This window comes from Ciconia boyciana, chromosome 23, assembly GCF_034638445.1.
Source record: "Ciconia boyciana chromosome 23, ASM3463844v1, whole genome shotgun sequence".
Taxonomy (NCBI): Eukaryota; Metazoa; Chordata; class Aves; order Ciconiiformes; family Ciconiidae; genus Ciconia; species Ciconia boyciana.
Window position 1 is genome coordinate 4417890 of NC_132956.1, and position 26139 is coordinate 4444028.

A 26139-nucleotide genomic window follows, 5' to 3' on the forward strand; every position below is an offset into this window, starting at 1 on the left:
GATTTCCCGAAGAAAAGCGCTATATAAAATGTAGATATTATTAGCAATCTCCCTCTGCCAGGTCATATGTCAAACACCAGCACAAGGAGGTGTTAGGAGGAAGGGTTTGCCTTGGCTGAGTCATTTCATAGCAGCTTGTTTCAGGGTTATGTCCATCTCTTTGGGAAGCAGCTGGTGTCATCTGCTAAATTAGGTCTGGCAGAGGCAGCAAGTCATTTCCACAGCATCCAAGCATCTCTGGTCAGCACGGTCCTTGTCCCTGTGCTGTTCCCACTGCGCAGGTGGGAAGTGGAGACGCCTACATCCTTGGCGATGGTCAGGGCAGGCTGGTGGAAATGAGCTCGGTGAGTTATTCCGCTCTACCCTTCGAGGGCAGCATCGGGCTTGTTGCCTTGACAAGAAGCTGCACGTTCACGTGATGCTCCCACATCCTGCTCAATGTATTTTAAGAAGGTTGTTTACAAACACTGATGTGGTGCTAGAGCAAGCGAGGCTGCTCACAAACTCTGTGAGACAGAAAAGCCTCTGCAGACCTCGTTGTCTTCCCATGTGCTGATAGAAGATGATGATACAGCGCTGGAGTGCTCTAACTGCTGCGCCTGTTCCAGCTGCGGAGATGGATGGGCCGGTGGGACCGCTCTGGCACTGGGAGGCTCTATCCAATTTCCTGCATCGTCCCACGCTTCGGTGCAACTTGTCCTGAGATGCATGGTCTTGCTCTGCTTATTCTGCATCTTCATAGCACCACGAAGCCCTAGGACTCCTTTGTGCAAGATGCTGCACCAACACGGAGTAAAATAGATGGCTGGTGCCTGAAATAATTTTCAATCTGAGATTTCCAGGTCTCACAAAGCTGTTGTAAAGTTGCATTACAAATGTGAGCCACTCAGATATTACAATGATATGAGCCAACATAATAGAATATTTTAAATGAAATATTCATCTGGATCCTCAGCCTGTGAAAGGGATAGAGCTCTGCTGGCTTCTGTGGACTCACACTAATTTATTTTTTATTACGACCCATTTGTATTATGATGGCGGCTGGGAGGTTCTAGGAGATCGCCTCCAGCCTAAGATCCCATTATTTCAGGTGCTCTAAAATCACAGAACAGCTCGACAATCTGTGCCCCAAATTTGAAACCGCTAAGGATGTAGCCTCGTATTTTTTAAAAAACAAACCTGTTCTCTAACACACACAGCACTTCCTCTGCACAGGGCGTCTGCACAGCCACGGACCCTTCCCTGGCAATTCAGACGGGCCTCAAAAGTCCTCTCTCTCTGCTGATGGTATCGTGCTGGCTCAGAAAGAGATTGTCTTTTAAGCAACAAAGAGCGCTTACAGCCCCGGACCAGACGGGAGAAATATTTGCCAAACAAAGACTCTATTTTCAAGGAAATCCTCTGACTTCTGCATGGAATGAGAGAAATGATTCAAGCTCTGGAGGCAAGCGGCCGAGATAGCCGTGGGTAGGAAATTCTCATGTCATGGGCTGAGCGGTTCTCCTGCCTCATCCACAATGGGAGCAAGGGCTGCTTTTACAAGCAGATATAATTCCTGCTTTGCATTCAGGAATGATACAAATCCCTTTGTGGATACAGGCTACACCTGTTTTCTGTTTGCACCCATCCATAGCCCTCCCAGACGGCTGCCTTGGGCTTGTGCAATAGGACGAAGCAGCAGAGACCCAGGGAAACCCCGGCACACTGCCGGCAGAGCCCCAGGGACGCTCCTAGCCGGGGCGATGAACAACAACCAATGGCCCAAGCCCACCGGAGAAATCCAACACAGCATTTCCAGCAAGCGTGTCCTGCGCGGGGCTGGGGCCAGCCGCTGCGAAGCGGCTGCGTGCTGCTTACGCCTCCCTCCCAGCAGCGTCAGGGCATTTTGCTTGCCAGAGCCATGATTTTGATCAAAGGAAATGTTAGTCATTGGAGACTCGAGCCTTTGGTGTTAAAATTAAATGCTAGATGTTAAGCTGGCATCCATGATAAAGAAAACTCCACTTTACCAGCACGAACACGCTTTGTGTCCCACTTTAAAAGTCCAATTGCATCCTGCCTCTGTGCGGGCCGTTCGTTAGCTGCACTGAACCAGCGTTGCTCCTGGGACGGCCCGGGTGGGTTTCCAAGCCATCAGCTGCCCCGTTACAGCTGCCTTGCCACGGCCCAGCCGAGATGCTGATGCCTTCAGAAAACGTGGCCCAGCTGCTGCTCTGAAGCAGGCAGGAAGAAGCTGCGTCTGCCGCAGCATATAAAAGAGCTTTTGGGTCTGTTGGTGGTATATAAAATGCAATATAATGTTACCTATAATTTTTAAAGCCGGCTCCGGTCCTGCAAATAAAATATGGTTCCTTTTTTCTTTTCTTTAACAGCTATAAACTCTGACCAACTATTCCTCTTCCCTCTCAGCCTGTAACTGTCTTGGTTTATGGCATCATCACAACCTCCTGATTGATTTACATGTAAAGTCAGTAAACAGTCGCTCCCACCCTCTCCAGTCCCTTATCCCACAGCTCCGTGGCTGCTGGGTGACTCAGCAGCGTGGAGCACAAGCATGACTAACTCTTCCCTCTACAACAAACAGGGATTTTGGGTCTTTGTTCAATGCATTCCTCTGTGCTGGTGGAAGCTGCCTAACGAACCGCCCTGGCACAGCAGCGTGACTCATCTCAACGAGGTGCGCGCTGATCTCCAGGACGCGAGGATGTCCGGGTCCTCCAGCACTGCTTCTGCGCGTATCCTGCTGTGGGAGCTCGGGCTGGACTGACGCACGTGGCCGTACCGGGCTAGAATCTGGCAAACCAGCCAACTTTCTCCTGCCCTCGCCGAGCCCGGCGCTCCCTTGATCCCAGCAAGTGTTATTCTCAGAACTGGATGTGGCCGGTCCCTTGAAATCAGATCTCAGGCTGGTTATTATCAATCCTCCCGGCGCTGTTTGGGCTGTTTCCTCCACAGCAGCCTTGGGACCCACTGTGGGGGTTTGTCAACCACAAAGCTGATTGCTGCTGGGGTTCACATCCAGCCTCTCTTCACCCCCCCAGCACGGTGAGATGGGTTTGTGCATCCTCTCAGGTGGGGCATCCATCCCTGTGAGGGTGGAAACTGGTCTGATGGGGCACCGTTACCGCACACGCCATCTTTCCTTTCTCTCTTTTTAGCAAATTTTAAGTGGGAAGAAGCCGAGAGCCCAATTCTTTGGCCCAGCAACACCCAGGTGTGGGGGGGGAGGTGAGCCCACCCCAGCCCTTTAATTGCAGTGGTGGGTGGGGAGCCTTTAACGGGGAGGGAGCTGGGGGGGGGTTCAGCCTGGGCTGATGCAGCTCTGGGGCCGATGGGGTCTGTGGGGCCTGACCATGGTGGGTCCTGCACGGTGAGTACTCACACTGGGGGGGTCTTTGGTAAGCAGCTGGTTCATTTGGGATTTGCTGTGTTGGGGCACGTGCTCTTGCACTGGAAAGCTGCTCCCCCTGCGCTGGGCTTGCTCCCCCACCCTGTGTGGGGCTTGGCTGAGAGCAGAGGGAGAGAGGGAGCACAGAGCTCCCCTGGGATGAAAGCAAAAACGTGTTTTGCAGCCTGGGCTGGTAACTTGTGCGCTGGCTGCTTCCGAGGGTGTCCCTGTATGCCCAGCCCTGGCAGCCGGCCCCGTCCCGTGCTCCTGCTGTGGGTTTTCTGCTGCCCTGGGGTGGGTTGAGCTCTGTCCGTACGCAGCCCCCCTGCTCGGGGCATGGGCAGAGCCCTGCTCCCCACGTTCGCCTCCCCACACAGTGCCCCTGGCTGGGATTCCCTAGCTGAAGGATACTGAGCCCTGCGTGGGACCTCGCCGTACTGAGCACCTGGGTCCCCATGTCCCCCTTGCTATGGGGGTGCTGGGAGCCCTGCTCTGACCCCAGCAGGGAGCCCACCAGCAGCACGGGGAGACCCTGCTTGCAGATCCAGCCCTTGCTGCGCTGCACGCACAGAAAACCTCCCAGCGTCCTGCGCTGTAGCCGGTCCCTGATCTGAGGTGACAGCAAGCTGTGCCGGGTGCCTGGGGCCCTCCTGGCTCGTAGTGCTGGGATGGGGGTACAGCACAGCGTGGGATCCCCCTCCCGCGGGGCACAAGGCTGCCTGTGCTGCAGCATCGCCCAGCTCGCCCCAAGCATCTCCTTTGATCTTGGAGCTGTAACACCCGTGCAGCAGCCCGGCCGCGCTCGCAGCGTGTTTCCTTTCATTGTCACATTAAGGGAGCCCGTAAAACCAACTGCAAGCGCGGGCTGCGGCGGCCGGGTTCCTGCAGGCAAGGCTGCCTGCGCGCTCCCGTTCTCAGCACACCATTGCCGGAGGGGAGCAGCGTCTGCTTGTCCCCCCCATCCCTCAGGGACGTGACCAGTGTGACGGAGGTGGTGGCCTGGCCCAGACAGGGAGGCAGCTGGTCTTGGCCCTGAGCCACATGGTAACCCAGCCTGTCATTCAGCAGGAAAGCATGTGGTTATCTCAGCGAAGACTGTAATTAGGCTGATTGGCACTAACTTGTCTCAAAAAGCCGGGGAGGAGGGAAGAACCTCAGATCAGCCATTTTATATGAAACTTTACAGGGAAAAATGGAGGCCAGGGCAGGACAGGTCTGTAGTGGGAAGCCAGCTCCTCTGCGCTCTGTCCCTTCTCCTCTCTGTGATGTGTCCACGCGTCCCTGCGCCCTTCGGACCAGACCCACCCCAAGAGGAGCGGGACTGGGTGCAGTAGTGCACCCTGTTTAAAACCAGCCTGGCGGAGCATCCCTGTCCCCAGCTCGGATGCGGCGGGATGGAGCTGGAGTCCGTTCTGCCGCCGGCAGCGCGCGGAGTTGGGCAGCGTGCCCGTTCCGGGCTGTAGCTGGAGTGCATTTCCCGTCCACTCTCCGATAAGATGTGTTGTTCATTCATCGCTGTGTGTTGACCACAAGCCAGGCAAGAGGGCCTGCGTGGTCCACTTGGAGGCAGAGGAAATGCTGCTTGGCGTGGTAATCCATCTCCAAAAGAGCTATTGAAAGAAGAGGCTGTGCTGCTGGCTCCTCTGTGCTGGAGCCTGGTTTGCAGTGGATCCCTCTGGATTTTTTCAAGGGCTGAGACACACTGGTGTGATCCGATTCCAGCAGTGCTCAGGGTTGCTCTGGAGCTGCTGGCTGCTCTTGAAAATCTGCCCATCGATGGGGACTGTGCGAGGCGGTCTAGCCTGGGTCCCTGCCCTGATGTGCAGGAGCGAGGAGGGCTTGGGGAAATAACAGGAGGCTTTGCCTGGGATGTAAATTAGTGTGTGCCCTTGGAGATGAGCCAGCAAAGCCGTTAGTGATGCTCGCACATGGGCATGACTGTAGCAGGCAACAGATCAGCTGATTTGGAGCAAAACGGTTGTGCAGCTCTGGAGGAGTTTGCATGGTGGCTGCACGCACACGATCAGCAAGGTGCGGGGCAGCGGGCGGCCGGCCGAGCCAGGGAGGGTTGTGCAATGCAAAATCTCTTGGGCAATGCACCAGAAGGGGTGGGGAATGGGGCTCTTCCCTCACCCGTTCTGTCCCTGCCGCCAGCTGCCATCCTGGCCCACAGCGAGGGTACGGCTGGCAACCCCTACCCCTGTTCCACCCCACAATTAACCTGTTTGCTTATTAGAGAAGCTACAAGCCTGTGCAAACACTTCCATTTGCTTTTGATAAGGTGAAGGTAGAAAAAAAAACTCATGCCCATGAGGTGTGGCCAGTCCCGGCAGGCTGCTCGCGTGGGTCTGGGTCATGCCGGGTCCGGGCTCCCAAGGGCCATCTGCCAAGGACCGCGAGTCCCTCGCTGCCCTGAGCACCTGGCCCATTCCTGTGGCACCCGGCCATGCCGGTGGCTGTCCCCAGCCCTGCTGTTCTCCAGACAACCACGGCGTTTGTCCCAAACTTGGCCCGGTGTCGCTAACAGCAACTGCTAATTGTTCTCTCATTCTGTACTATATTTAATTCCCCACTATTATTTTTTCCCCTTTTAATCATAAAAAGCCTAAATTTCCCTCGGGGAAGGTTATTGGCTCAAGTGTGGAAATATACCTGCAACTTGCACGGAGCTGAGCCACCGGGACATTGGCTGTATTTTTAAATCCAAGTACAAAGTGTCTTCGATGCGAGTGTCGCTTAACCCTTCTCGGGGAGGGAGGGTGGGTGGGAGCGGGGGGGTCCTTCCCCTCTTCTCGGCTCTTGCTGCTCACCCTGCCCATCCTCGGGGTGGGATGCACCCACCCGTGGGCTTGGACATGGGGACAGGAGGGTGGGCAAGGAGCTCGCGTGGGACTGGAGGAATTGCTCTATTTTGCCCTATTTTCCTATGGCATCCTCCTCTCCGTCTTGCCGGGGTGAGACCAGCGTGTGGGCATCCTCCTGTGCATGGTGAGGGTCAGCCCGAGGGGGACCACGTGTGCACCAGTGTCTTCTCCTTCCCAGGCCATCTCCTGCCACCCCTGCAGGGACGGAGGTTCAGGTTCTCCGAGGTAACCCAGAGCCTCAATACCTTTGAGGATGTGGGCCAAAGTCATCCAGTCTGAGAGCTATTTTGGGGGAGCGTGGCTGCTCCCGTGAGGCCGTTCGCACAAGCCACGGCCAGGCGCGAGCGGAGGCACAGATGGGACAGGCAGGAGGGAACTGGCCCTCGTCTCTGCCAGTTAATGAAGTCGCCCGAGGAGGTTTCAGCCCTGCCCCGGCAGACCTTGGGTCACCTTTCAAACAGCTACTGGGGGGAGGTTTGGGGTTTGGGTTTGCAGCTCAAGCAAAGCAGATTTGGGGTCTAACCCTCATCACTGCAGATGCACGTAGCATCTCCTGCACCAAAGGAGCAATTTTTTTCAGTAGTAGTTACTCTGGGCTCTGAAATCCTCACCCAGAAGGAGAACCAAGGTTGAAACAACCCCTTTTTTTGATAGCTGTAGCCTGGAGTCGGTCCTGGCCCAACTCTGCTGCTCTCTGTGGGGTGGCTGGGGTGGGAGGATGGTGAGGCAGCGTGAAAGGCACCATACAGAGCCCGGGCAGCCTTTGTGTTGCATCTGTAGGCAGCAGCGGGGTCAGGGTGCACCCGGAGCCAGCAAGACGAGGGGGCAAACTCGCCTCCTGGCCAAAGAATCCCCCTCTTATGTGCATCTGTCAGCAGAGCCTTCCTGCTCCCCGCTCCTCTCGCACACAAGAGACTGAGTGTCTCCCTTCCTCCTCCTCGAACAAAGAAGGCTACAGTTATTTTTCGCTTTCTTCTTCCAAATGGTTTCACCCATGAGTTCCCGGCCTTGATTTTGGATGCCCGAGGAGACCCATGCAAAAGCCAGGGGGGGACCTGGGAGAGTGCAGGGATGCTGCTCGGGTACCACTAACCCATCTGCCTCCCCAGCCAGCATCCCTGCTCGCCATCCTCTCCGTCAGCAATATATTTGGTCCCAAAGCATCTGGACAAACTTGAGCTCCAGTTGGGCTCCTGTCCAGCCCTGGGGGGGCTACTAACCTGGCTGACCTGTTGGAGGGTTGTGGCATGGTTGGGAAGGCAGCACCAATCCACGTCGGGGAGTGCTCGCTGCCAAGGGCCATCGTGGGAAGGGCGTGCAGGTAGAGAGGAGCTTTTGCCAAAGGAGCAACCTGTGGACAGGGCCGGGGGGGGGGGGCGGTGGGGGAGGTGGCCCTGCAGTTTGAGCAGTTGCCCGCAAAGGAGGAATTTCAACATGTGAAAGGAACGTGGCTTCGACCCCGCCAGAGATGGAGGCCATGCCTTAGGGATGAGGATGACTGCTGCTGGACTGACTCACCGGCTGCCTCTCTGCAGCCGCTTCCTCTCCGGGAGGCAGAAACTCCCAGTTTTTATTTATCACGTGGCTTAAAGTAGGGGTTAAGGAAGGAAATGCTCTTATTTTTAACTACTCTATCTCCCCGGGGCCTGGGGGAGCGAGCGCTGGCACAGCGAGGTGGCCGCCCTGCTGCACGTGCCCGTGAGCATCCCCACGGCCAGGGTTGCTCACTCACCTGAGGGCTGCAGGCTGCTTACAGCTCCTCACAGTATTTTGGGGTCTGAGCCCAGGCACAAAATGTCCCTGTGGGCTGGGAGCAGCCCAGAGACCCTGTGCAGAGTCAGGACACGCAGGGTGGGCAGCGTGATGCCTCAGTGTGGTCATAGCTGCGTTGAGTGAGGCTGAGAGCGACTGAGCCACAGGAGAAATGCACTTTTTTTTTTCTCCTAGAAGCCACCTGGCCGTGCTGCTGCCTGTCTGCTGGCAAACCTTGGGTGGCAGATGCTGGGGGTCCCTATTTGTGCCCACCACAGGGACAGAGCTGTCGTGTCCCAGCCGCTTGGCCTGCAGCTGCACGTTGCCCTCCCAGGGCCAGAGGGTGGGGAGGGTTTCATCCATCCCAGCTCCATCCAGCGAGGATTTGGAGTTGTGGAGACGTAGTGCCACCATCCCCAGGGTGCAGGGTAGGCAGGGGTGCACCCCTGAAACATTTTGGGTTCCCCATCCTTGACTGAGCTGAGCTGGGACATTCAGCCCCGAGCATGGACTGGACGCAGCGTCTACCACCCCGAGTGCAGGGAGGGAGCTGCCTCCTGCCATGGGATGGGAAGGAGACTTCAAGAGGCTTTGTCTTGCTGCTCCCTGTTCTCCTGGGTGGGAGAAACCCGGCCAGACGCCTGTTTGTTTAGTGCGATGGGTTTTTCGCACTTCCAAATGATTTTTACTGCTTGGCGCTCCACAAACGTGAGCGGTCCCTGGGGTCAAGGGAGGGCGGGTGCATGGGGAGCCCGGTTTGGGCCAGGCTGGGAGAGGTGGTGTCTGGCCTGGCCGTGCCCAGCGAGGCTGGTGGGACCAGGGTGGGCACCAGCATGGCCACGCCACGGTGCCCCTCGGCTGAGATGCTGCTGGTGCCTTAGATCAAAGTGGCTGATCTGTGCACAAAGTTTTGGTCTTTGATTCCTTGGGGGCTTTCTTTGAGCTCCTGTTGTGAAACCTTCATTTGCTTTTAACAGCAGCAAGTTTTTTTTCTTATGATCTTCTCTTTTTCCCCCTCTGTTGCCCTGAGATAAAGGCTTCTAAATTTGTCCTGTGCTGAAAACGCAGCTAATCCTGATGGACCTGAATTCGCATCTCCCCCGGAGGAATTGCACTAATTTTTTTCCCTTTGTTCTGCCAGGGGACCTGTCCGTTTCCTAGTGGAAAAAAAAACCACTATTTAGGGCAAGGTTTATATTCCTGAAACCCGTGTGTTTGTTTGCGAGAAAAGAGGACAGGAGGGAAATAAATGAGAAAAGCATCATGCTTTTTTTTTTTCCCTTCCAATATTGTTTTTACAGCAGGCAAGTTTTAATTAAAGTGAGGAACTAGGGCACTTGTGCTGTCCAGAAGATGCTCTGAGGACGTGGTCCTTTTCCACCAGTGTTATACTGGGAGCCTGGAGCTGCTTGCCCAGCCCTACAGAGTTGGGTTGGCTGTGGAAAGGCTCCTTATGGGCTGCAGGGACTGGGTGGGCTTCAGCGGGTGGGGGGGACTCCTTCCTGCTCACAGCTGGTGGTGGTGATGGGTGGGCTGGGTGCGGCAGTCTTGGGTGCTGGGTGAACCCTGCGGCACCGTCAGGTTGGATGGCGGCTGGAACGTTGCCCTGGTTTGGGGGAGCAGGGGGAAAGCCTGTGCATTGAACAGGGGGAAGGTTTGGGCAATGGCGCGGGGGCAGGAGGGCGACGGAGGTGGCAAGAGGCGAAGCAGGTACAAACTGGTCCAGCTTGGGAGCGGCACGCTGGCAGGAGGCAGCTGGGCTTCAGGAAACCACAAGTGCTCGCCTGGGGCAGAAAAATCCAGCGAGAGCCGCCTTGTCCTCACCTGGGGCTTTCCCTGCTCTGGGTGGTGCAGGATCCCCGTGCCGCCCCGGGCTGGGGAAGCGCTGGCCGAAGGGCGGCTCTTGGGGTGTAGGAGCGGGGACAGGGATGCAGGGCTGTGGCTCCTGGTGTCTGATCCTGCTGCAAAGCGAGGAGGGGGATGAAGCAACGGGCGAGAGCAGGACCTGGCCTGTGGGGCCCTGGGATGGCAGGAGAGGGGCTGGGTGGGCCGGGGACTGGTTGCGGGAGCCGCGGGCCTCAGTTTCCCTCTGCCGCGGGGGGCTGGGGGAGCGGGCACATGGGCACATGCCAGCCGCATGGGCCACTTGCTTTTGCTGATGGATGCCAAGCGCGGCTGGGCTCGCTGCTGGCTCGCTGCCCCCGCCGCTCTCCTGCTCCGGGGCAGGGAGGGCACCCCGAGCCCCAGCGCTCGCAGGGGAGCGCCCGGGGCCTTTCCAGGCGGCGGAGCCCCGGCCGAGGAGCCCCGAGTTGGAGAGACCCCGACGGGGGGGGGCCGGCTGGGGGGCTCTGTCCCGGGCTGCGGGGTCCGAGCGCCCCGGGACGGCGGCCGGCCGTGGGGAGATGGGACGGGGGGAGCCCGCGGGGACGGGAGCGGGGGCGGCTGCGGGCGAGTCCGGCGTGCCCACCCGCGGGGCTGCTCGGGGGCGGTGGGGTGCGCGGCCCCTGCACCCCACGCTCGCCCCGGGCGGGTAGGCGGGGGGGGGGGGGGGGGGCCTCTTTTGGGGCATCCCCCCCCCCCCGGCGGCTCCGCTTCTCCTCCCAGGCCAAAATATTTGCATGCTTTTTCGAGCAGGACTTCCTGCTCGCTCTCCATTGGCTGCAGGTAGCAAGCTGTGCAGAGACGGAGACACGGACAGCAGGACAGATCTCATGCAAACCTCCGACTGAGCTTCATCCACCCCCCCCCTTTCCTCCTCTTCCTCCTCCTCCTCCTCGCTGCACGCCCGCGGCTGCCCGGCTCCCCTGGCTCCCTTCCTGCACAGCACATGTAGAAGTTGTGCGTGGGGCTCTCGCTGCCGTCCCGCTCCCCGTTGCCGCTCGCAGGGAGCCAGCGGGAGCCGGGCTGGGATAAGCCCCCCCCCGGAGCGGGGTTTCCCCACGCTCCGCTCGCCCCATGCTGGATTTCGGCCCGGGAAGGTGACTTCGGGAAGAAGCGGCGCTGCGCCGGGTCGAGGGCAACCATGAATGAGATGTCAAGTTTCCTGCACATCGGGGACATCGTCTCCCTGTACGCCGAGGGCTCCGTCAATGGCTTCATCAGCACTTTGGGGTGAGTGAGATGCTCCCGTGTCTGCCCGCCGGCGAGCCCGGTCCCGGGAGCAGCCGGCCACCGCGGCGGGCCGGGCCGGGCCGGGAAGGTGGTGCTGAGCCTGAGCCCGGTGGGAAAAAGGGCCCGAAAGCTCTGGGTGCTGCAGCAAGGATGGGCCGAGGTGCTGGGGAGGGGAGGCTGGGTGCCTCTGCGCTCTCCTCCGGCTCTGGTCGCTGCTGGGGGCAGGATGCGGCCCTGGAGGGACCCTGCAGCCCGCCCTCTCCGGCAGCCGTGGCCAGAAACTGTTTCCCCCCCGTTAGGGGCTGGGGGAGATGAAATGGGCTTCAGCAGCGTGAGGGGTTGGTGGGGTTAGGAAGGGGGGGGTGTGACTGAGCGGGATGGCTCAGGCGGCCGGGATCCCTCCTGGGCCCCGGGGTGATTAAGTGCTTCCAGCCCTGTCCGCTGTGGCTGGAGGCTGCCGTCCCCTGGGACAGGCAGCGATGGCTCTCACTGTCCCTCCTCGGGGTCCCCCACACCCGGTGGTCAGTGGGAATTACTGCAGGGTCACCAACACATGGGTGCCCATGGCCACCAAGTGCTGCTTAGGGCTGGGGGGACCAGGGCACTGCCAGGTCCAGGCTGAGCCAACTCCTTGCAGCCCCCTGGACATGTCAGCATGGGCGAGGGGATCTCGCAGCCCGACCTGGGGAGATGAGCGGAGAGCTCGGGGACCTGTCCCTTGTCCCCACTGTTGCCGTGCAAGCCAACGGTGCTGCTAAAGCAGCACCTGGGCAAAGCCAAGCCAAGACCTTCAGAGATGCCCTTCTCCATCCGCTGGCAGCTTGCTCCCTCTGGGAGCGTTTGCCCTGCGGCGCAGGGAGAGGCTGTGTCCCCACGGTGGTGAGGGCTCTGGCAGGGCTGCTGGGTGCCCAGGGGCACGGGTGGGTTTTTTCCTTACCCCGAAGCAGGGACCCGCACCTTGCCCACAGCCCCAGGCGGGTGGCCGTGGGTCTGTTCCGGCGTGCCTGCTCCATGCTGCGTGTAAGAGAGGCTGAGCTCAGCCAGGAATGCTGACTTGGATGGGATTCCTGGGGCAGGAGCTGCCCGGCTCTATAATCTGCGATGAATGCACTTGCTCCCACATGCCTGTGTATAACCGAAGACATACATACCTTCGCCTACACGTGTTCGCGCACCCACCGCTGGGCACGTGCAGCCGCTGGGTTAATGCCCACCGAAGCCTTCTTCCAACTGGCTGAGGGATGCTGCCCAGAAATGGGCTGCTGGGTGCAACTGGGTGCAGACCTGGGCACAAAATCCCCGTGCATGCAACTATACGGCGTTGGGCAGAAGGTCCTGCATGTGCAGGATGCAGCTTGTCTGTGCCCAGCCCTTCCTGGATGGTGGGAGGACATCCCCACGGTCCTTTTTGGAGAGGTCTCCTTGTAGCTGGCCCACTCTCCCAGTGCCAGAGCCATCCCGAGGCAGGGGCTGCAGCCTCGGCAGCTCAGCACGGAGCTTCCCTCCAGCCTGTCTGTGAAATCGGGTCTGGAGGACGCTCCGCTGGGACCCAACACCGGTTATTAGCCCATGCAGCATGTCCCAGTGGCTCACCAGGAGCTGAATTGAGGTGTTTAGAGTCTTTGGAGCTTCGATCCCTTTGCAGCTCTGGCCCCCAGATCCCCCTTTTTGCTGGGAACTTCTGTAGGCTTACGGATAAGCATCTGAAAAGCAGGGCTTGCTTGGAGAACGTCTTCTCCCAGGCCCCAGCATGGCTTTTGCTGGGCACCCCCACTTTCCCAGGGTTCTGCTTTCTCCAGGTTGTTTCCCGCCCTCTGAAATTGTTTTCCCTTGTGCCCCGCGACCTGGGAGACCCAACCACACCTTAAATCACTCCTGCGATAAAAGACTGGGTGACTCACTGAGAGTGCTTCTCCCTAGCCCTCCTGCCACAGCCTGGGACCTTATTTACCTCATTTGCAAGGCAAATAGCTCTGCCAGCCCCACGCCGGGTGCTGTGTGCCCAGCTGAGCACCCTGCTGGAAGCACGTCCTCCATCCTTCCTCACAGAGGGACTGGTTTTAGCTGTGGAATTGCTGAGGATCTGCAGTGGGATCCTCTGTTTATACAAGATGATATGGAGTGTCTCCATGTGCTGGTCACAAGTGTCATGTTAAGGGATGTACCCCGGTGCTGTGACATCCCTGTGCCAGTGTCCCACAGCGGAGCGAGCTCCTCCTGAGAGCGCTGCTGGGGTCTCCGGCGTGTCCTGGCTGATGTGGGTGTGAACGTCAACTAAATACCAAGCCGGTGGTGCTTACAGGCGGTGCTGCGGGCCACAAAGGGCTCTGTCTGTCTGTGCTCGGGATGCACCGCTGGCGAGAGGCACAGCAGAGTTTGGAGCTGCTTGCACCGAGCTCCTCCACGACCGTGTTTGCAAAATGCCCGGAGAGGCTGAGGAAGGGGAAGGGGGTCTGCCGAGAGCGTGGGGAAGGAGATAGAGTGCCCGCTGGGCACTCTTCCTCCTGCCTGGCTCTGCTGCAGCTCGTACTTCGTGTTAAACCCATTAAGCCCAGCGCTTTGTCACTGGTGGCGTCTGGCCCAGAAGCGAGTGGGTCTGGGAGCCCCTCTGCTCCAGCGACGGCGGGAAGCCCTGCCCCAGGCTGCGGGGAACGGGCAGAGAGGGTCTCAGCCGGGACTGAGGTGGCATGCAGGAGCTTGCCAGGGTCTTAGCAGCTCCACCACAAAAGCACCAGCTTTCCCTTGAGCCCCGGCTGCGTGGGGGTACCTGGGGACTGGACCGGCCGCTCGCGCAGCACTGGACTTTCACGATCAATGGGACGCCTCAGCAGGGAAGAACAATCACGCCCCTTATTAACACTAAGTCTCGATTTATTATCTTTTAAAGTGCTTTCCTCCTTTCGTACAGGGAACTTGCTGAGGATGATGGAGGGGGCTGGTTGCAGAGGTGGGGGGAGCCCTGCAACCCCCAGCTGAGCCTCCCTGCTCCCAGCCCCCCCGAATCGCACTGGTGAAGGCCCCTGGGCACAAACCCTTCCTCCCGCACACCCTCTCTGCAGTGGGCGTTTGCTCTTAAGGAGGAAAAACATCCCGCCGAAGGGTGGGGAGTACTCCTGTGTGACCAAGTGCCGGGCTAGATGGGGGAACACTGAGCCAAAATACCCAAACTAGCTAAAATGCTAAAGACAGCCCAAAAGGAGGAGGTAACTTAAGAAGTCGCATGGGAAGGCAGGGTGAGAGCTGGCCGCTATAAAGCCGCAGTGCCCCGAGGTGTCGGGAGAACCAGGCTGAGGGCAGCCATGCTGCTGGTCGCATCCCTTGGCTGCGCTGCTCAGCGCCCTGGGAGCCACGCGGTCCCTTGGGGGAGATGGGCGGACAGGATGGGTGTATCGGAGATGCCAGAAGTGGTTTTGGGGACGTGGGAAGGTGCCCAGGAAGAGTTTGTGAGATGCAGGGACCCAAGGGTGGTTTGGTCTTCCCTCTTGGCTCAATTTGAGGCTACACCTGGCCGCGAGGTGGGGAAGGGCTCTGTGGGGCTGCCTGACTTCGCTGCCGCAAATTAAAGGTGTCCGAGGAAATGGCAGCTTGAAACAGTTTGGGACAAAAGCAGCCGCGTGGGTCGGGGATGTGGGGTTGGCGCTGAGCAGCAGCTTTGCCACGGCATGGCACCCCACCGCAGGGAGCTTGTACGTGCAGCTGCTTTGCTGCTTAGGGACTATTGCTGGTAACTCCTGGGAGATCTGTGCTTGGGGAGAGGGAACTTTTGGGACTGGGTCTGGGATGGGGGGAACAGCCGCTGATGTGGGGTGCCCTGTGGGGATCATCCAGGCAAAGCAAACCAGTGGCCAAGCAGGGAAAGGAGCTCAGAGACCTTGATTTGGTTCCTGCTCCAGCATGAGGGATGGGGCGATGCTGTGAGCCCTGGGAGACGCCGCTGCCATGACTGTCCCCATCTTACCTTGTGTCCTTGATAAGCCAGCACCAAATGGCCGGAGCCAGAGAGGAGTAGAAATGCAGTGCAAGTGCCTGTGCTTGCCAGGACGATGTGCTGCCCCGTCCCTGCCATCTCTGGGGCTCCCAGGACCCGCCGGGGGCTCGGGGACCGGCACTATGGGCTTGCAGAGGGGAAGAGCCGGTGGCAAACCTGCCTGAATGGCAGTTGGCTGTTTAAGGTGAAATAACACCTTTGATAGCTATAATTGTGATTGCAGGTGGATTTGCAGGGTGGAGCAGTTCAGGGAAACGCAGCTGGTTAAAGGGTAACTCCAGCTCTGCTGGGTCAGGACGAACTTGTCTCTGCGGGGAGGAGAAGCATGTGAGGCCAAGAGCGGCTTCCTCCTCCCGGCACTGGGACAGCGGGGGAAAAGCTGCATTTTTGTGGCTGCCCTGCGTTCACTCACTTTATTTTTATTCCTCCCCGTGGGCTCAGTGCCCATCCTGCACCCCAAGCCAGAGGGGCTGACCTGGCCCTATGCCCAACAGCGAGCTCTCCTCCTCCTCATCCTCTTCCTCACCTCCAGGGGTTGGTGGGCTTTGTAGTGGGGTGCTCCTGCCTGGGTTGGGGCTCCCCTTCTCCCAGAGCACTCCTTCCCCGTGCACCCCTGGATCGTGGCGTGCCGGGTCTCCCCTCAGCATTGGATGTGCTGCGGTGTGACCAGGGAAGATTCTCTCCTCTTCCCCAGCCCAGGTTCACGTTGCAGGAGCAGAGCCTCCACGTCAGCCCCAGCTGGCCGCCGTCCCCGGGGAGGTGCGAGGTGTCCGACCGCTGCGGATTGCAGCGCTGGACGTGCTGCTTTTCCCCTGACCTCCGGCGAAGGCTCTGCCTCGCATGAGGCCAAGCGCGCTGGTCCCGGGCCAGGGAATCACTTCGTGCTCGATATTTTAAAGCACACAGAAAGCCCCACTGGAACCACGGCGATGACTTGCACGGCTTAAAGCTAACCAGATGCTCGCCCGCGCTTTGCTGGGCTGCGGGCAGCAGGCTCATTGATGCACAGGATTCGGCCCCTCGTGCTCCCTAGGGGTAATTTGAAAAGGCAAAGCGTGAAGTTTTCATCGGTGCATCCAGCCTGCTGCTTCGTTCAGGATCTTCCTCCAGGCGCTCGGACACCAACAGCCCGTTTTCTCATTAACACCTGAGAAATGAAAGCCACCCTCCGTGTGCCCGGTGTCTTCCCCGCAGCTCGGCGCGGCAGCGAGCGCCCGCGCGTCCCTGCTGTTCTAATAGCAGAGGGAGCTTCGATTTACCCCGTCCCGCTGCGGTAATGCCGGTTATTAGTGGAAGCGTGTCCTGGCCCCAGCAGTCACCCAGGTGACTCATGTCCACCCTGTCAGAATCCTTTTATTTTCAGCAATTTTTAACTGAAGAATGTTAGTCCAGAGTTTCAGTTTAATAAAAATAACACTTTGCATTCCTGCAGAGCGTGTAATCCTAGGATTAAAGATGCTGAAACTGCCTTGAGATCATTAACTAATTAAGACTTCCAGCCTGGCAGGTCACTATCTCTAATCCTGCCTGGTGGAGCGGTAACACTGGGCATGGGGAAGTTGCCGGCGAATGCTGCAGGCAGAGCTGGTGTGGGTGCGAGGCTCCTGTGCTGTTTACTTCAGCACTGAAAATGGGCCACGCAGGTCAGGTGCTTCCTCGGAGACCCCTAGCCATGACAATGGAGGATTTTTGTTTCTTAAGGTGCACAGATGAAGTGGGCCCTCTGCTTTTGTAGGCACTGGTGGGGCATGTGCCGAGGGTCAGTGCTTTGCTCCATGAGCCTGACCCATGGGTTGGTCGGGGCTCAGCCCTCGGTGGTCTTTGCTCCCAGGCGCATCGGAAGTGTTTGTCCTCCCTGACCCCCATCAAAATAATAGTAATAGAAGCCAAAACCGCCTACAAGTGGCACCGGTGCCGGGCTGAAGCTTTGCAAATCTCCTGTGGGGTGAGACGTGGTACAGCCCCTGTCCGCAGCTGCCTCTGCTCCGCTCTGGTTTTTCCCCTCTTTACCTCTTTCCCTGCCCTCCTGAGGCTCCGTGCCCCTCAGGAGTTTGGGAACGTGCCCGACTCCTTCCCTGCTGTCATGGCCCATGGAAAAGGCATTGCGTTTGGGCAGCCGCTGGTCGGGAGCCCAAAACCCCCTGCGCTGCTGACCACGAGCGTTTGCAAAGCCAAGGCAACCCTGTCCGGCAGACAGCACACTGTGCGTTTACTGAAACCTCATGGCTTTGGGGTTTGGTTTTTTTATGCAATCTTCTAGGTCTTTGCTAATTGTTTTTAAGCTTCTGCTGCCACCAAAAGCATTAGAGAAATTGCTTTTCTCTCTTTATTTGAAATCTAAGGTTAATCTCCCCCAACGCCGGGGAGCTTTAAAGAGAGCAGGGAGCTGGTGGCGGTAGCAGCACTGGGTGTTCAGAGCACCCTGCCAGCCCATGCCTCCGCTGCCAAGGACGCAGCAGCGCTGGGGTCCCCGGGGTCCCAATCGGTCAGCGTGGAGGCCAAATTCCTCTCTGCCGAGCTATTGAAAGGAATTTTCCCCTCCTCCGGAGAGCGGCTGGGCTGGGGGAAGGAGGCTGGATCTGCGAATGGGATGTCTGACGCTTTTGCCAACTCTTTGCAGCGCAGCGTGTCCATCTCCAGCAACGTTTTGGCTGTTTGGTTTGTTGGGGAGGTTGAGAGTCCCTTGGGCGGCGGAGGGAGCAGCACGGGCTCCGCTGTGCCCTTTGCTGCCGTGCCACGTGCACGTGGCTCGTTTCTCCAGGCTGCGTCTTCCCTCCTGTCACAGGGACGGAGCTGCCCCCTCGATGGATGCTCCCTCCCGGGATGGCATCATGGGTGCATTCCTGCATCCACTCGCACACTCACTGGCTGTCTGAATTCAGCCTCCGCAGGTGGGGACACGCTTCTCACTTCCTCGCCCGGGGCAGGAGTGTAGTTTCTCTTGGTGCATCGCTTCCCAGGGGCTGGGAGAAAGCCGGCGAGCGGGTCCAGCCTGTCTCGCTGGAGCACCGAGTTCCCTTGAAAGCCTCGTGGGGCCATGCAGACAGGCTCTGGGTGGCCCTGGCACCGTGAGCCCCTTGGGGGATGCTCGTCCCTCCGCACTTTGGGGGCTGAGCAGAACCTCATGCCAGGTTATACTTCACTGTTCTTGGTAACTTTGAAAAGTAACATCCCATCCATCTCAAAACTGGTCCTCAGCACCCAAAGCCAAACCTGTAGGATTTTGCTCAACACTGGGAAAACAAGGAGGTGGGCAGGGAGGAGACACAAAGCCCTTCGCATCTGATGGGCAGAGCCACCACCTGTGATCAGATAATAATTAATAACTGGTTTTAGTGGGTCCCTGCCACCTCCATCTGCAGCAGCTACACCCTTTGTGTCCCCGTGGGGTGAGCTCCCAGCCGGAGGAGAACCATTGAATGGAAGTTGAACTCATCACATTTTTGCCAGATTAACAGTGGAATAACGCCGCAGCCAGTGCACTGTGCCGGGGGGCGGATCCGGCTCAGCCGGGAGCTGGGCAAGGCAGGATTTGCTCCGGCAGGACACGGGGGTCAGAGCCTCCCGCACGGGTTGCGGAGCAAAGGCCCTGGGATCGTGGCTGACACGAAGCATCCTGTTTGTTCGCTGCCCATTCGTATCTGCCGCTGTTTGTCTCAAGGGACCGGGATGAAAAACACATGTGAAAGAAGTGGCGAGTGGTGGCGAACAAGGGACGACGTGTTCGGAGCAAGCACCCAAGAGCGGCTGCTTGCTCCAGGAGCTGAGCGTAGTTGTGCTAAATATTTATAGAGTGGGAAACAGGAGACGCAGCTTTTGATGTTGTCGCTTTGAGCCAGGTGATGGTGGCACGCCTGCCCTCGCAGTGCTGTGGTTTGCGGCGAAGCCGCTCCGCTCGCTCAGGCCCCGCTGTCATCTCGTTGTTGCTGATGCCCTGCTCCCGCTTTTGTCCCCGCGCAGGCTGGTGGATGATCGGTGCGTGGTGGAGCCGGCTGCTGGTGACCTGGACAACCCGCCCAAGAAGTTTCGAGGTGAGACTGCAGCTCCATCACTGCCATGAGCAGCCTCGGGGACGATGCTGGCCCCGAGCATCCATGCCAGGGATGGGGACCGGGGTCCCAGCTATCCCAACGAGCCTGGGGCTGGGCAGTGCTGCTTGTCCTTTGCAGAGAAGCCCGGAGGGTTCTCGGACAGCCTCCATAGCCTTGTTTCTGTGGCTTGGCCAAACCACCTACCCTCCTCTGTTTGCTTCTGGGGGCATTTATGCATTTATTGGAACCACCTCTGGGGTGGGATGGTCCTTGGGACCCCTTAGCCCAGGGGTGCCTGGGAACCGTCCTCTGCAAAGGTGGGTCCAGACCACCCCAAAATGCACCCCTAGGGATGCTGGCAGCTGGGTGTCTACCCACCAGGAGCCAGGGACAGGAGGGGACAGACAGAGGGGCAGTTGCAACAGGCAAGCTATTTCAAGGCGAGCCTGTTAGCACTCAGCACTAATTACATCTGCTGTGCTTGGCTGCACCTCAGAGAGAGCCTGGGGATTAAGCCGCCCATTTACGAGGCAGGCAGGGTTTAGGGAGAGACGGTAAATCCCAATCTGTCCTCGGCCGTCACGTTTTGGGCTGCATCGTCTCCTCCGGTGCTTGGGGCCGCACTCGTTATTTCCCTTTCGGGCGAGGGGCAGCCCCAGGCAGGAGTGGGCAGGAGCAGGCAGGAGCGGCCAGGTCCAGGTGGAAAAGGGGATGAGTCAGTGGAAGCTGGGGCGGCTCCTGGCCTGGAAACGGTCTGGAGAAGCCAGGACAGGCAGATCGTGCCTCCCCCTTCCCCCATTTGCAAGCCCCGGGGCTGGTCAGTGAGCTGCCCGCAGCCTTCGGGCTCCCCAGGGAGCAAATGGCCGTGCCCAGCCCCGGGGGATCGCGTCTCTGCCCTACGCTGCACCTACCCGGGAAATGCCGGGTTTGTGCTGGGCGGCCCCGTGTGCTCGGCACGCTGCAAAATGCAGTGGAAGGGCCATGTCCCAAAGAGCAGAGCATCCTGGTTGGGTTTGAGTGCCTGGAGCATATAGCTGGGGAGTGTACACAGAGCTGGGAAATGTCCCCAAACCAGTGACCGTGTTGTTGGATTTGGGGATTGGCTTAGGGCAGCCGTTCTTTTCATCCTAGCTACTGTAATTTCAGGCCCCCTTTTAAAAAAATCTATTTAAATATTGGTTCCCCACTTTGTTTTGTGCCTCCACCTCTTTCTCAGGGTGGGTTTAACATCCCACAGCGGGGTACCGTGCAAGCACCCTTCCCCTCTGGGCACCGGTCCCACCCAAGCAGCGACTTGCCTCTCCGTGGGAGCCATTGCCACTAATTTGTACGTGGGGCTAATTAACGAGCCGTCCGACAGCTCCCCAAAGTCTCGCAGCCCAGGGAACCGTCCCACTCCCGGACATTCACCTGGGGCTGGATGGGAAGACCTGGAAGCAGCCGCGGGGCGGCCGGTGCAAGCCTTGTCCCAGCAGCCGCACCGTCTCCCTGCCTGGACATGGGTGGGTGCTGAATCTCTTTTCCAGGCAAAGGTCTGGTCTAGACTCAGCCCTGCTCCACGCAAACCCTATCAGGATATCCAGGCGCTTGTTTTAATGGCCGGAAAAGTAGCGGTCTGCCTTCTCGATAGCTATCACCGTGAGGGAGGTAAAAACAACGGGCCGCTGCTGTTTGCCTGCAGCAGCAGCAAGAGGCTTAAGAGGATTTTCATGTGCTGTTGCCGTCCCCATATCCTGTGGCCGGACCCTGCCCTATCCTGCGCTGCGGTGAGGCGCACGCGGGTTGCGCCGGGGCCCAGCTCGGCTTCCCGGTGAGGAAACGGGACCCTTCTCCCGCAGTCGGGTCCAAATGGTTTTTTGGAAATGCCAAAACGCGCCCGGGAGCCTGTCCCTGCGGCGAGGGACGCCCGGCTCGGCTGCCTGCGTCGCACCGGGGCTTGGCCCTCCAAGAGACGCCTGGCACCTCTCAGTTATTTGCTTTTCTTTGCGGTTTCTTTCCCCACCAAGGCTCTTCCCAGCCCTGCGTTCAGGCACGTCAGGAAAAAAAGCAAATAAAGTGCTTCAGTCCTGTGCTGAGCAGGCGCCGCGGGGGCTGCGAGGCGAGCGGGCAGCTAGACCCCCGGCCGTGCCGCTGCCCGAAATGCCCCGCTTCCCCCGCTGTGGCTTTGCAGGAGGTTCTTGCTTCCGTGGCCGTGCCGGGTTGTCACAGGTCAGCCGAGCATCGCCCTGCTGGGTTGCTCTCGCCGGGCAGTGCTGATGTGGGAGCTTTCCTCGGCTTCCCTCTTTTCCGCCCACCATCCATCTTGCAAAAAATTGTCGGTGCTTAGGCCTGGGTGCCAAAATCTCTGGCTTCCAATGCCAGCTTTGCTGGAGACTTTCTGTGTGCAAATGACTCTGTGCCTCAGTTTCCCTCCTTGCAAAACAGGGCTTAGTACTGAGATGGGGATGTCGGGCAGCCCCTCTGGGCAGGGCGTGCTTGGAGCCAGGGGTTTGATTTGCACCTATCTCTTAATAGCTATGTTGGTGGTTTTTTTGAACTCCCCCCAGTTTCTACTTTCTACCAGCTCCTTTTGCAGCCTAATTAACAATTTAATGAAAACGATTTAAGGTGCTGCAGCTGGCCCCAGTGTTTCTGTAGCCGGGCTCGGAGGCAGTGGGAGAAGGCAGCCAGGCATTGCAGCAGCTACGCGCAGTCCCCGATGGAAAGCCCGGCGTCACGGCCTCCTTGGCACGGGATATGCCATTAGCAAATAGACCTGTAGAATGAAATGTGAAACTTGGCCTCTTCCCAGCAGCCCGAGCCGGTGAGAACTGTGCTCTGCACTTGTTTGTTCGTCACTCCCAGGTAAATAAATATGTGCTTGCCAGCGACTCAGGACCGGGGCCAGAGATGGAAGTGATTTTTTTTTTTTTCCTTTTTGTGTCTGAAGTTTCTAGGCTGCTATTTCAGGCGTGATTAGGGCGATTCGGGCTGCAGAGCCCTTCCTGCCCTCACCCCATATAGCTTCCAGCCCTGAATGAGGGTTTGGGAGATGTAAGTGCCTCCTCGTCTCCAGACATCTGCTCTCGTGCTTCAGTTCCCAAAGCCTGGATCTGGGTGTCCGCACTTTCCGCCCCCCATCCCGACCACAGCAGCCTGGGGAAAAACAGGCAAATTGGGGCAATCTGCGGAGCACGGATACGCTGCACGTGTTTGGGGGAGCTGCGATGCAAACCTGTGCCCTTCAGGTCCCCAAAGGGTTTCTTTTAGGACTTGAATTGCAGCTGTTGACATACAGATTTTTAGGAGCGGTTGCTCGGAGCTTCCAGCACTGGTAATCGAGGCTCCCTGTGAGCAGTCACGGGAGAACAGCAGCCTGTTTGCAAAACCGGCGTATCCCGATGGCACGGCCGTCACGAGGCCGCAACCTGCGGTCCCGCTGGCTCAGGGCGTCCGATGGGCAGGGTAACAAGGGAGATGTGGAGATGTCTGCTCGTGTCCCGGTCTCACGGCGCCCGTGTCCTGTCAGCCTCCCTCCCTCCTTCCCAGCGGGATCCTCTCCTCCTTTGGTACAGCTGGGCTTCATCAGTACTTTTTCTCCCCCTGAAGTTTTCCTTCCCACATTGCCTGGCCATTTCCGATGGGAACGCTTCTGATTGTGAGTCCAAGAAGTGGAGTCACTCCTGGACTCATTATTTACCCTGATTTGAAACTAATCCACCAGCCAACACAAGGTGACGTGAGCCTCCACCAGTCCCAGCTATGTCTCCCTTGGACCCCCAGCAGCAGATGGGGTTGCTCTGGGTTAGGAGGACCTTCTCCCGGCGATGCTGCTGGGATGGGAGCAGTGTCCCAGAGGAGCACTGCCAGCATCTCCTGCCCCTCGGTGACATTGGCCCCCCTGGGGACACACTGGTGGCTGGCGACCACGTGGCTGCTGCAGCCTGATGCTTGCCTTCCTCTCCTCCCAGATTGCCTTTTCAAAGTATGTCCCATGAACCGCTACTCTGCCCAGAAGCAGTACTGGAAGGCCAAGCAAACCAAGCAGGACAAGGAGAAGATCGCGGACGTGGTGCTGCTGCAGAAACTCCAGGTGAGCAGGCATGAGGGACTGTCCTCCCCCGAGTGGACAGTCCCCGTGGGTGATGACATCCAAACCTCTCACCGTGCAAATCCTGGTACGTTTTGCTTCCCTGAAAACAGCCTGCATGGGAGGCCAGGACCTGCCCTGGGTTTTGCTGTACTCCCTCTGCTCGGCTCTGTTGTCTCCTGTCCCACCGCTCTCCTCTCACCACCGACCATTAGCCACAGCCACCTTTTCTAGAGGAACGGCTCCTGTAGCCATTGGCTCTTAATTAATCGTGGCGTACGGTGTCTAATAAGGGGGTTGAGATAGGAGGTGCTTTGCGCTGGCACCTGCAGGACTGAGGGTTGCAGTCCCCAGAGGGGCTGGCCCCTAGGGATGTGCGCTGCACCCTGGATTACCCTTCTTATCTGGCTCTTATCTGGTCTCTGATGTGAGAGGCAATTGAACCTGGGATCCTGCCACAGGCTCTCGATGGAGCTTTCATGCCCTTGGTGTAGCGGGGAGCCCTGGGCAGTGTGGCATGGCCAGGCTTGGTCCGCGCCGTGACAGTGCAGGGTGAATACAGCAGTGACCAAGGAGCCACAGGTGATTTTGTTGCTCCCAGTGCAAGGGAGATGTCCCAGGGAAGACCTGCAGAGAAGGATCCAGAGGACTGAGCAGGCGGGGAGAGGAAGGAAAGGTAGCAATGCTGCTTTTGGGATGAGAGGTGACATCCACCTGCCTTTCCACCCTCGCTGCCGTGCCCAGCCTTTGCTGTCTCAGCCCTTCTGATGCTCCTTTTGCAGAGGAGCCCATGGCAGAGCAGGGAGAGGTGCTCTGCGAGCACAGCCCCACACCCCCCGCAGCACCCAGGGGTGCCTGGCGTGGAGGAGGGAGCTGCTGCAGCCAGGACCTGCTCCAAAGGGCTGCGGAAGAGAAAGACTCGTGTTGACTTCCATGAGGTCTGGAAAAGGCCCATGTTAAACATTGCATAATCGCCTCAGACAGCTGGCAAGGCCCCGAGGATGATTCATAAAACCGAAGCTCAAGAGGGATTCATCAAATCACCTCATCAGGCTTCAAGCCCAGCCCCAGCCCCACAGGTCCCCCAGTTTTGCCGTTGGGGAGCGAGGTCTGATGCAGTGTCCGGACAGGGCATCCTGGCTTGGTTCGGAGATGCCTGGATGGGGTCGGTGCCTCCTGCCGTGTCCAGTTGTATGTGGTCGCTGGTGTATGGAAACACTATTTTCCTGCTCTGGTTAGACTGTAACTTGTAATGTCGACAGCTGTACTGACCACGACTGGACAGAGAGGCTCATTTCTGAACCTGATTGATTGCACCTTGGTTAAGATTTGTCTTAAAGAGATTCTGTCATTTCCTTGCTCCTTTCCGCTGCTCCTGGTGTTGCCCTTTTGGCAAATGCTCCCGCGCATCTGGAGCCGAGCGCTGGGGGAGCCCAGGCAGGGAGGGAGCTCTCTGCAAAATGCTGCCCCTGCTGCCGCGAAGCCCCTGGATGTCCTGGCAGGATGCTGACTCCAGGCTGCGATTTATTAGCATCTCCCGCAGGCTGAAAACATCTTCCAGCCCACGGAGATCATTTCCTGAAGCAGAAGCAGCCCAAGTCTCGAGTGGAGAATCCCTGCCCAGCCGTCCGTGATGCTCACGGTTGCCTTTCCGAGCTTGTGCTCTTGCGCCATTGTTTTTAAGTGGGTTTAAGGCTCGGTATTTTCTCGGCTGACTAATTGTAGGTGCAGCCAGATGCAGCGCAGACATGCCGTGGAGGCTTTCCTCCCGCTCTGCTGATGTCTCCCCATCCTCCCTGCACCCTCCTGGGCTGCCCACCCCTGTGTGCATCCCTGACGCCCCATCCCACCGTGGCTTCGGGACATACCCCGTCCCGTCCAAGGGACATGCTGGGAACATCAAGCCCCGTGGTCTTGTGTGCTCGAGGCAGACAGTTCCCATTCCTGGCCCCACTGGCTTTCGGCAAGGGAGGAGCTCAGATCTGGACGCAGATCTAGGACACACCGTGGTGCCAGATCTCTCGCCGGAGCCGTGTTGCTCCATGGGGTTGTTAAACTCCCAGCTCCGCATCAGTGCGGGATTTCTTGGCAGCAGGTTTGTTTTCCTGATGGCAGCAGCCACCACCACGGGGCTCACATCCCGCGGGTGGCACCCAGAGCTGCATGGGGATGGAGAGTTAGCTGAAGTGGTGGCAACATTCAAAAGAGCAAAGGGTTGGTACTGCCACGATGCACGCCAGGCGCGTTCGAAGCCCTGGCATCGCTTGCTCGGGCACTCACAGCCCACCTGCCCCCATCTTCCCGCAGGGCGTGGAGCTGCAATTCCAGCTGTGTTTCCCAATTCCTTCTGCTCTCAAGTGAAAGGGGGCAAAAGCAGGATTGGAAAGGGTAGATGCTTTCCCAGCTCCATCCCTCGCTGCAGTTTCCCATCACGGCTGCAGGGGAGCACTGGGTTGGGGCTGCCCGGGCTGTGCCCGGGCTGGCGCTGGGGCCGTCGGCGCACCCTTGCCGTTCCCAGGCAGATCCACTGTGGGAGCAAGTTCCTGCCTTGCTCCACGTACGTCGACATCACTCCTCCGCCTGCCAGAGCCACCACGCGGAAAATGTCTGTGGTTTTGGAGAGAGGGGCTGCAAGCAGTGCTGAGCAATCCACTCTTGGGGCATCTTGGCTGGCAGGGACGCATCCTGCTGCATCCACTGCAGCAGGTCTGGACCTGCAGCCGTCTCCAGGCACGGCACCGCTGGCACGGTGCCTTTTGCTCTTCGGTCCCAGTGCTGCCGCGAGCCTCCGGTCCCCACAGTTGCTGCAGCGGAGCTCAGATGGGTGCATTGCTCCAGCCTGGCCCGTGCACAGTCCCCTTTTGGTGCTGCCCCATAAGACCTGCTGGGGTTTTTGGGGAATTTCGGTGCCTTTTTGTCCCTGTCCTAATTTTTAA

General features: G+C 58.7%; 1 protein-coding gene across 1 annotated transcript in view; it reads left to right on the top strand.

Annotated features, from left to right (window-relative positions):
• The first annotated feature begins 10661 nt into the window (after window positions 1-10661).
• The window catches only part of ITPR3 (inositol 1,4,5-trisphosphate receptor type 3), a 43291-nt gene continuing 27813 nt past the window's right edge, over window positions 10662-26139 (top strand). Inside the window, exons 1-3 of the mRNA XM_072844844.1 lie at window positions 10662-11115; window positions 19064-19134; window positions 23085-23206. Coding sequence (XP_072700945.1) covers window positions 11027-11115; window positions 19064-19134; window positions 23085-23206 — 282 coding nt within the window. The 5' untranslated portion in view covers window positions 10662-11026. The remainder of the gene's footprint in view (window positions 11116-19063; window positions 19135-23084; window positions 23207-26139) is intronic.